Source organism: Colias philodice, chromosome 3, assembly GCF_061535455.1.
Source record: "Colias philodice isolate Cphi_HAF_F1 chromosome 3, ilColPhil1 Martin Lab GWU primary, whole genome shotgun sequence".
Taxonomy (NCBI): Eukaryota; Metazoa; Arthropoda; class Insecta; order Lepidoptera; family Pieridae; genus Colias; species Colias philodice.
The window spans coordinates 11,527,454-11,538,351 of record NC_143088.1 but is presented as its reverse complement, the minus strand read 5'-3'; the positions used below and the strand labels follow the sequence as shown (position 1 = coordinate 11,538,351).

General features: G+C 31.4%; 1 protein-coding gene across 1 annotated transcript; it reads left to right on the top strand.

Moving 5' to 3' along the window:
* The first annotated feature begins 8,652 nt into the window (after positions 1 to 8,652).
* On the top strand, positions 8,653 to 10,328 carry ND-B8 (NADH dehydrogenase (ubiquinone) B8 subunit). Its single transcript, XM_089714917.1, has 3 exons — positions 8,653 to 8,825; positions 8,921 to 9,027; positions 10,194 to 10,328. The coding sequence occupies exons 1-3, from the start codon at positions 8,743 to 8,745 to the stop codon at positions 10,274 to 10,276; spliced, it is 273 nt and encodes a 90-aa protein (XP_089571043.1). The 5' UTR covers positions 8,653 to 8,742; the 3' UTR covers positions 10,277 to 10,328.
* Positions 10,329 to 10,898: the final 570 nt, after the last annotated feature.

Genomic DNA, 10,898 nt, shown 5'->3' with positions numbered 1-10,898 from the left:
GACGTTACCCTTTTTTTGTCAGGCTTCATCTTGTAAAATTATAGCTTAACAACAACAACTTTAGAAATCCCTTGTCGTGGTCCACATCACCATCGAAACACATACATCAGAACTTCCATAATGTTACTATATTAGCCTGTCCAGGAAACTTACGTTCCTGATATAACCATGATGATAACCATTAATTACTTCTTTATGCAATAATGAATAATCTTAAATAATACTCATGCAACTTCACATCGAGTAATTAAAATAAGATATAAGTGGGTATTTGGTATAATTATATTTTTTGTAACCAGACAAATCTATTCTGAGCTGATCGGGAATCGAACCTTCTTAGCTCATTTAATCATGTTTAACCAATCCTCTAAGCAGGTTTTTACATATCAGTATTAATAAATTTATATGTAATCAAATGTCCCAAAATAATAATCTACAGCCTCGACTAAACAAAATATCACATAAATTAATCTCGCTTAACGCAGTTACAGTCCTATGAATGACTACGTGAGTACATACTGGACGACGCTAGCTGTATACCCGTACACTGTACAGTGTATTTATCATACAGGCACCATACGCTCGAGCAATAAAGACAGCCCGCGTATGCATTGGTATTTGGTATCAGTGAAGTTATGTATACGAGAAACATTTTACAACACCTACTTTATCCTTCTGGCTACAAAAACAGCGTTATTAATACATACCTACTTACTAACGCATTATCACCAATACAGTTGTTCTCTCTTTTACTCTCACGCACGAGACATAATACATGTCTCACTCATGTACTTCGTAATAACAACTGCCGATTAAAATATAAAAGAACGTCCAGCCACGACGCTGAATGGTGCGTGACTAAGTGAAACTCGGGCACTTAGCTGAGTTTTTTCTTGCCAAAATAGAGAGCGGGTAACGTATCTAGCTTTTTATATATCATAGTCTGGCTACAATTATTTAAGAGGTTTTGCTAAATCTTTATGTAAACGAAACCTTCATTTTCTACGGCGCGGAGGCACGCACATGTTATTGCTTTGTGCGGGTATTTTTTTTTTTATGTAAGCGGCACAAAATATCATAATTAAAATAAGCATGTGTGTCTATTATTATTAACTTTAATATTCCCTTCGATGTAACTTGACTGTGGATATAATTAGTTCAATAGTTATCACAGCACACCTATTTCCTCCCTTTTTTTGTTTGTTTTGTAATTTTTTTTTTTATTATCAACAAAAAATTACTTACATTTATTCCCGATTTACCTCGTCGCCAAAAATGTAGTGTATGTCCTTCCCTATTATCGACTCTTAGACGCACACGACCTCTCGCTCCGACCGCCTGCAGCCAACTGAGCTGTGTGAGCGGTGTCACCGTTGCACGTGCGCAAGAGATGACATAATACTTCCCTCTCTTTCACTCACATACACTACAGTACCTAAGGTCTGATAGTCATAGCGTCATTGGATAGTTAAATATAAATTATTGCGCATTATTGCATAAGGCGCAGTCAAGAGCTAAACTTCGGTCCGATCTTCGGCATTGGGAGGGAAGATCGGATCTTGGGTTGTGAACGTCCTAGGCGTAATCAAAGTATACAGATGGAAAGAGGATTCGCTAATTCTGCCCCAAAATAATTAATTACATTATTGCAATGAAAGTACTCTCCACAATGAGCCATCAAAATTTTGTAGGTAAGATCGGATCGACGATTTTCGCCACAAAATACACCTTTTCTGCTGAATCACCTGTGTACACGTCCCGTCTGGTCGCTGGCCGGCCGCAGAGTGAAGAGAGGGGCAGAACAAAATGGCGGATCTAGTAGTGTTGGTAGCAGTAGAGAATATTGCCTAGTTTGCGAGTTATTCCATGCATCCGATCTTATGTCACATCCGATCTTAGGCGACCCAACCTTACTAAGTCTCCTAAAAATTATTTGTGTCTGAAAAAATTATTACATGACAAATTAATTCGATTTGATTCGCTGTAATGGCTATATATACGAACCATATCTATATTCTATACTAATATTATAAAGGTTTGTATGTATGTATGTATGTATGCATGGTTTTCACGCATAAACTACTGGACCGATTTTGATGAAATTTGGCACAGATAATCTTTAGACCCTGAGAAAGAACATTGGCTACCTTTTATTGCGAAATATGTACCACGGGCGAAGCCGGGGCGGACCGCTAGTCATTGATAATATTATTCTTGAAGATATCGCCCTCAAAGGCCGGCAAAACAATCGCAAGGTTACCTAACGTTGCAATTGCTATGGGCGGCGGTGATCACCTTCATCAGTACACCGCCCGCTCCATTAAAAAAAAATCGTTTTGAGCTAACAAAATCGTAATAAACGTATATTTAAATAGCAAGTTGATAAGAACATAAATAAAAACCAAAAATATATTCTGGAATCTATTCGGATTATTAATATTTTTACATTAAGGCTAATTTATTAACTCGTTAAATCGTAATTTACACTTTCGAGGTAAGTGTAGGTAAATTTAATACATCATATTTTAGATGATATTTTAATGACTATTACTTAAATACCGTGAAACCTGCTTACTTTGCCACTTTTTCATGTGTTAAAAAGTTTGATTCGCTTTAAAAAAATATAATTGTATGAAAACGTAATGAGTAACCTGCACCTAGACGTAGTAAATTTCATGAAAATTTACATTATTACTAAATATCTATTTCATTTTTGTAAATTATAATATTTTAAGCATAAAAACAATTATGGCAAAGTTAGCTGTCACTTCTGGTAAATTTGCCATATGAAAGAAAAAATGAAATTTTTGGAGTTTATGAGGTTAAAAAGTAATATATTTGCACTCTTCCTATATCCCGTAAAATAAAGTAAAAACTTTATATTATTTAGCACTTTTAATTTAACTCTCTAAGAAGGTGGCAAATTCACCAACCTTTCCAAAATATTTCCTATATAAGAAGAAGTTAGGGTTAGGGTTGTCAAATAAAAATGTTTTCGAAGTAGGAACAATTTAGTAAAAGTAAAAAAAAACATAATCAATTACTTCTAGTTAGTTTCTTAACTTTGAATTGTTTTACATAATAAAACAAAAAAAAATAGTATTCATTAAACTAACTAACTTTTTTTTTAATATCACACATTACACGACATTCCTAAAAGATTTAAACAATGACAAATTCTTATTTATATGATCTTGATTGAATATAAAAATTGTTGTTATTTTAAACTTGATAAAATATTCATCAGAAATTTTGTGGCAGCCCTAACCTCCAACAAAACATGGCAAAGTCACCATCACAGACGTTGTGATTGGGGTTGTTGAATTTACCAATACCAATTGCGAAGTAAAGGTAGCTTGTAGCACAGTAAATCAGCTTTTATTTAGCTAAAGAACATTATGTTAACATAATATCAAAAAAATACTTACGTAGGCAATGCTTTTCCCGTTTGTTTTTGTAAAAGTTCCGGAGCACTAAGTTTCATACCGCCAAAATTCGAAAAAAGTAACCGCCGAAAATTACATCTCAAAAACAAGCTGGGCTGCCACATCTCATTCGGTTTTGCCATTTAACTCATAAATTTTACTATAAAGGCATGCATACATGACAAAAAACTGATATTAAGATGTGACTACACTTTTTCCCTCAGAAGTTGGCTATGGCAAAGTCTGCAACCGTTGGCAAAGCTAGCAGGTTTTACCGGTAATTAAAATGTACTATCTAATATAGTAGGTATGATGAGGATTTGTTGAAGGAAATTTTTCATTACCTAGGTCCAAGTAGGTACTGAAAAATCTCCATGTTCCTACTTCCTAGTAATTAGGTATATATATGCCTAATAATTCTCTAGTAAATAATTAATAATATGTATAGTCTATGGTACCCATTCCTACTTGGTCTCGGAGCAATTATCAAGCCTGGAGAAGTAACAATTAATTGAACAATAAAGCACTAGTTTGGCCTTTTTGGCTTATGGCAAAATGTCATGCGAAAAAAGAGGACAGATATATGTCAGTTCGATAGTTTGAAATGACATGTAGTCATTGAAATTTGTTTTAGTGACCAGTCTGGTCACTAACGCATGGTGATTTTAATTATTGTTTTTGAAGTGAAAAACGTGTTTTCTAGTTTCTTATGTTATTTTCTGAAAAGATAATTTACTAAAGATTACATGGCTTGTGTTGTTCACGGCTGTAAAAGCCGTAGTACTGGGAAATCGGATGAAGATTGGAATTTGTCTTTTCACAGGTTAGTGTTTTGATCAATTTTTTTGTTAATTGTATTATAAATAAGCTAATTTACGTTATTTTCATAATCATCTATGTTTTATCTAACCTTAATCATTGAAATGAAATCATAATCAGCTTAGTTTTTAGAAAAAATGCAAAATATAACTTCCATAGTGTTGTGCAATTATCGATACTTGAGTAGGTACGAAGTACTTCATTGATAATGACTGCTTTGGGTCATTTTCAAAATATTTGTACGTCACGAAATTGTCAGTAAACTGTTTCGTTAGGAAATGTCAGGAAGTTGTAAAAGTAAGGCTGTATTCAGAATAAGGTAATATTACATATAAAAAAGTAAGAAGTCACTAGTTAAAAAATATATATTTTTAGTTACAAAATAACCAACAAACAATCAATTTTTGTAATTCTCTGTTTGCTTTTCCTTTTTTTTTCTTCTATCATAAGCTTCTTTCCATTTTTGTCTTCGAGCTTCTTTTTCACTGTCATTAAGATCTGATATTTTTCTTTGTCTTTGTTTCACTTTCTCGAGGTGTTTTTTCCTTTTCTTTTCATATTTTTCAGGGTTTTGCTTTTTTACCGTTCGGCACCGGTTAGCGGCATTCTAAAACTAAAAAAAGCTGTTGGATATATGTATTTTGAATAAAAATAAAAACAAAAGTAAGCATCACTCGTGTGGGTGGAAAAGCGATCAACACTAAATGCAATAAGGCAAGCGTTACCCCATCAGAAACCACTTGTAAAATTGGAGGCCAAGACTCACTGATCCGCTTTCACTATAAAAAAGTTATCAGATCCCAGGAAAAGTCAAGTCCCTAAGCCCGACTTTACTAACCCTACATCATGGTTTAAAAAAGTATGGCCTGTAGTTACAAAAAAATAATCTTGAGAGATTAATTTAACACACATTTTAATATCTTATTTTCATACTTTACGCATGAGACCACAGCTTTACCGTCTACAATTTAAATGTCAAGAAATTGTTCGTCAGTAACATGTAAAAAATAACCTAAGAAATACTTTTACACAAAACATAATCACATTTACCATTAGATTGAAAGTGTAATCTATTACTCTAGTCATAATTTAAGTATATTACAAGTGCGGTAGGTCAATTCTTCAAAATGTACTTACTTTTATTGAGAATACGTCGTTAGGAAAATGTAACTAAATTTTTTGCACAGCACACTACAGGCCTTCTTCCGTGTCTGGACGACGAACAAAATGGCGGCGCGTTAATGTGACCTTACTTTTCGTGACATGACTAGTGTTGCCAATGATTAGAGTTAGATTCCTCCTCTTTGTGATACAAGAAGTTGGTTAATTATGTCAATAAATCAGTGTCACGAAATTGTAACGATTGATAGGGACATTTTTATAATATGTCATTCTTCGTTTATTTAAGGTAATTTAAATAGTTTAATATATCAGATATAACACTTCAAACATTGCTTTTTAATTATGATACAAAAAAATAGGAAGTTTCATACAAAAATTCTGATAAAAATATTGGTTTTCATTGTCGTCCACATAGGGGACATTAAAAAAATGTATGGAGTTTTTTTTGTTACTTTATTTTCACATTAAATTTATGTAAGAATTTGAATCGCAATTCATTGCTTTTTATCAGAAATGATATGCAGTATGTTTAAGTTTAGTCTGTAAAACGTTAACAATGATTTATTTCAGTCGTAACCATATTTTTTTCGAAGATTTTTTAGGGGGACAAACATTTTGTAGTAATGTACAATTATTTTGAAAACGACTCCTTTAGGTTAGGAGAAAAAAAAAGGTATTTAAGTATGGATTTTATTGTTATTTGCAGGTTTCTGGCTTGAGAAAAATTAAAAGATGTTTGGGTTAAAGCTATAGCACAGGGAAAATTGGAAGCCTTCAAAACATTCTCGGCCTTGTTCAAATCATTTCGAATCAGACGGGAAGAAACGTAAAGTGCTTTGCAGAGATGCTGTGCCACAAGTTTAAGGTGGCATCTATTTTAAATAATAAATATTGTAATTTGTTAATTAAGTATCGAAATAAAATGTTGTAAAAAAAATTTAAAATTTTATTTGTTTTATTTGAAGCAATTTATTTTAAACTTTTACCAATTTTTTCCTGTGGGAATGAGTTATTTTCCCGCGGTAAATTGTAGCCTCTATGTTATTCTGATGTTTAATCTATAATATATCTTATATATAAAATTCTCGTGTCACAATGTTAGTCTGCATACTCCTCCGAAACGGGTGGACCGATTCTCATGAAATTTTCTGTGCATATCGGGTAAGTCTGAGAATCGGCCAACATCTATTTTTCATATGTACCACGGGCGAAGCCGGGGCGGACCGCTAGTAATATGTATAATTGTAAAGTTCCATAAAAACTCATTCAGTAGTTTTTATGTGAAAGAATATCAAATGTCCATTCTTATATATTTTTGCTTTTATAATATTAGTAGGATACGATTATTGATTTGTAAAAAGATCAACCAGGTGGAAGTCAGATTCGCGCACGAAGGGTTCCGTATAATTCTATGAATGAATCTATGAAAACAGGAAAAAATACGTACCTTTTTACGAAACCATAAAAAACAACCTAAACCGAAATACCTAACAATATTTTTTTTATAAATACCACTACCATACAATGCAATACGCATCGTAAATGAATAATTCGAAATTAAACGAATCTTAAAATTTGGAATTACCTATCCATAATTCAAAATTAAAAGAATCTTAAATTATCTTCAAGCAATTTTATAACTTAATTTTTTTATTTATCGATATTTTAGTATTCGATAAAGTGGCAAGCACTACCTTTTTAGAACAAAAAGTGGCTACATGTGGATTTGAATGCCAAGCCGATAACAGTGTGTTGTCTCTTTCTATCGCATTAATTAGGGTATTGAATAAAAGAGAGCCACTATATAAGAAACGTTCAATTAATTGTTACTTCTCCAGGCTTGTTAATTGCTCCGAGTACTTGGTAGTCTCAAATTTTAAGATTCGTTTAATTTGGAATTATTCATTTACGATGCGTATTGACTGCCTTGCATTGTATGGTAGTGGTATTTATAAAAAAATATTATTAGGTATTTCGGTTTCGATTGTTTTTTATGGTTTCGTAAAAAGGTACGTATTTTTTCCTGTTTTTATAGATTCATTCATAGAATTATACGGAACCCTTCGTGCGCGAATCTGACTTCCACCTGGTTGATTTTTTTACAAATCAATAATCGTATCCTACTAATATTATAAAAGCAAAAATATATAAGAATGGACATTTGATATTCTTTCACGAAAAAACTACTGAATGAGTTTTTATGGAACTTTACAATTATACATATTATAGATTAAACATCAGAATAACATATAGGCTACAATTTACCGCGGGAAAATAACTCATTCCCACAGGAAAAAATTGGTAAAAGTTTAAAATAAATTGCTTCAAATAAAACAAATAAAATTTAAAAATTTTTTTTACAACATTTTATTTCGATACTTAATTAACAAATTACAATATTTATTATTTAAAATAGATGCCACCTTAAACTTGTGGCACAGCATCTCTGCAAAGCACTTTACTTTTCTTCCCGTCTGATTCGAAATGATTTGAACAAGGCCGAGAATGTTTTGAAGGCTTCCAATTTTCCCTTTGCTATAGCTTTAACCCAAACATCTTTTAATTTTTCTCAAGCCAGAAACCTGCAAATAACAATAAAATCCATACTTAAATACCTATTTTTTTCTCCTAACCTAAAGCAGTCATTATCAATGAAGTACTTCGTACCTACTCAAGTATCGATAATTGCACAACACTATGGAAGTTATATTTTGCATTTTTTCTAAAAACTAAGCTGATTATGATTTTATTTCAATGATTACGGTTAGATAAAACATAGATGATTATGAAAATAACGTAAATTTACTTATTTATAATACAATTAACAAAAAAATTGATCAAAACACTAACCTGTGAAAAGACAAATTCCAATCTTCATCCGATTTCCCAGTACTACGGCTTTTGCAGCCGTGAACAACACAAGCCATGTAATCTTTAGTAAATTATCTTTTCAGAAAATAACTTAAGAAACTAGAAAACACGTTTTTCACTTCAAAAACAATAATTAAAATCACCATGCGTTAGTGACCAGACTGGTCACTAAAACAAATTGAAATGAGCACATGTTATTTCAAACTGTCGAACTGACATTTATCTATCCTCTTTTTTCACATGACATTTTGCCATAAGCCAAAAAGGCCAAACTAGTGCTTTATTGTTCAATTAATTGTTACTTCTCCAGGCTTGTTAATTGCTCCGAGTTGGTAGTAAATTATTATTACACAAAAAAAAAAGAAAGTAAATGTCAATTGTCATTGTCAATCTCGTTGTCAATAGATTGTTTTGAACTGTCAATTAGACATTGATAGCTAATCTTGAAAATTTTGTGCTTTTGGTGAATACAATTTTCTTATATTCGATCCTAAAATAAATAGCCATGGCTGCTGTCCGTCTGGGTGGAAGTCTTAAAGAGCTAAGGATTCACTTGTGCCAAACAAGCGCACAATCAGCTGGCGTAAGGTAAAACAATAATAATAAATAGAGCTGTTACATAAACATCTATAACCTGTCTTTTGCATTAAAAATAAACATATAAATATTACTTTAATTTACAGAGAATTTATTCAGAAGAACTATGTAAATATTAAGAAACAGAATCCTAATTTCCCCATATTGATTCGTGAATGCAATGGGATCCAACCGCGCATTTGGGCTCGTTACGGTAAGTTGTATGCAGTCTTATTGAATTTAAACAAATAATGATTGTACCAACTTATTGAAAATAAACTCAAAAGAGTAGGTAATTATTTATACATGAAAAATCACGCTGTTTGTGATACTCTACATTAAAGTGTCCTTTTTTCTATTCTATCCATTGAGATAATATTAATAGGAGACGACACCGCCTACATCACTTATGTTCCACTCAACATACGTCATGTAACGTATGTTGAGCGGTATTTTTTAATGGTTTTAAAGTGAAACGCATCAAACATGCCTTCGTGTGTGTTACGATATTGCACAAATAATACAAATAATACGGAAAAGTGCAACGGAATAACATTCATCGTTAAGTACCTAACTAGATAATAATTTTTAAAACTTAGTTAGAGCAAAAAAATGGCGCACAGATTTTGTTCGTGGTGTCTCCTCCATACGTAGTAATATTATCTCAATGATTCTATCTATGTAAATGCATTAGATTCCTAAGGTGATATCTTGATGTCTCAGATTCTTGAGTAGAACTAAAAAACCCTCTAAAGAATAAATACAAAACACATCAAGAATATTGAATAAGTAACATTTTGTAATATACAATAATTTATGATATATTTTATTTATCAATATATCTCGCCACTTTGCCTTCCTCCCCATGGTTGCCTGGCAGAAATCACTGCAGTGATAAGGCCGCTCTTTGCGCTTTTGTTTATTGTAAAATTGTTGTTTTATGTACTTGGTTTATTGCACAATAGTGTTAAATAAATAATTAATGATAGTACCAAGAAGTTGGTCAATCTTGTGTTGATACAATCTAAATTTTCAGATAGAGGTTGTGAAGCAAGTGAATCCTTGTGTGGTTTATCCAGTGCTCAGGTTTTGGGCATTATATATAAACTGTGCCGCATTTAAGTTTGTTCTTACAAATTTTAGTAGAAATTTGATATTAGAAATTTATCTATTACAGTTTCTAGTAACATAGATAATAATATTTATAACAGAAAAGTAGAATAATGTATATTTAAATTATACCTATTTGAATTTGAAATTATAACTAGGTATTATTTGAATTTCATTTAAAAATATCATGTATATTAGTCAGTATTTAGTATTTAATAATGAGGATTTATTTTAATTTTAAACTTTTAAACTAATTTTTGCTCTTTTCAGAGAAAGGAGTAGAACAAAGCATGCCCCTCACAAATTTGACGGCCAGTGATGTCTTTTCTGCACTTAAACAGCTTGTGAAGTGATTATGTTGTTATTAGAATAATTATGGTTATTGAATAAAAAAATAGATAATTATTTTTTTCTTTTATTTGTACATAAAACACAGGTATAACTGTCATATGTTAATCATTGATTACTTTAAAGAAAAATACAAATATGTATCTTTCTCTACCCTGGATATTGTATGGCAAAATATAATAAAACACATTTGTTATTTTAAAGCATTAATATGCATTTAAAACATACAGAAAATGTAATGTGCAATGATTTAGTAAAACTTATATATATTTAGGTCCATGCACTGGTCCAATTTGTTAATATTTGCTTTGAAATTATTATTTTACAATTATAACTATCACATCAAAAATATTGATAAAAACAATTGTTATATGCACACCACAAATTATTAAAGCTAAAATATACACTGTATAACTAATATGCTATAGAATATGATATGTGGTTCTAACATTTTTTTTTATTTAAAAAAAGATGCATAAGTAAAATAATATGTTGGAGTCATAACATGCTTAAAAGCACCATGGTATAAGATAAATATCACATTATGGCAACGATATTATAAGAAAAAAGGTGTAAATATGTTGAAACATTATTGATCTTCAAAAACGGCTCGCTAACGTTCACACA

Excerpts from the sequence above, each read along its gene's own strand:
- ND-B8 (XM_089714917.1), top strand. The coding sequence starts at position 8,743 with ATGGCTGCTGTCCGTCTGGGTGGAAGTCTTAAAGAGCTAAGGATTCAC. Across the intron at positions 8,826-8,920 it reads GCACAATCAGCTGGCGTAAG|AGAATTTATTCAGAAGAACT; the intron begins GTAAAACAATAA and ends TTTAATTTACAG. Across the intron at positions 9,028-10,193 it reads GCGCATTTGGGCTCGTTACG|AGAAAGGAGTAGAACAAAGC; the intron begins GTAAGTTGTATG and ends TGCTCTTTTCAG.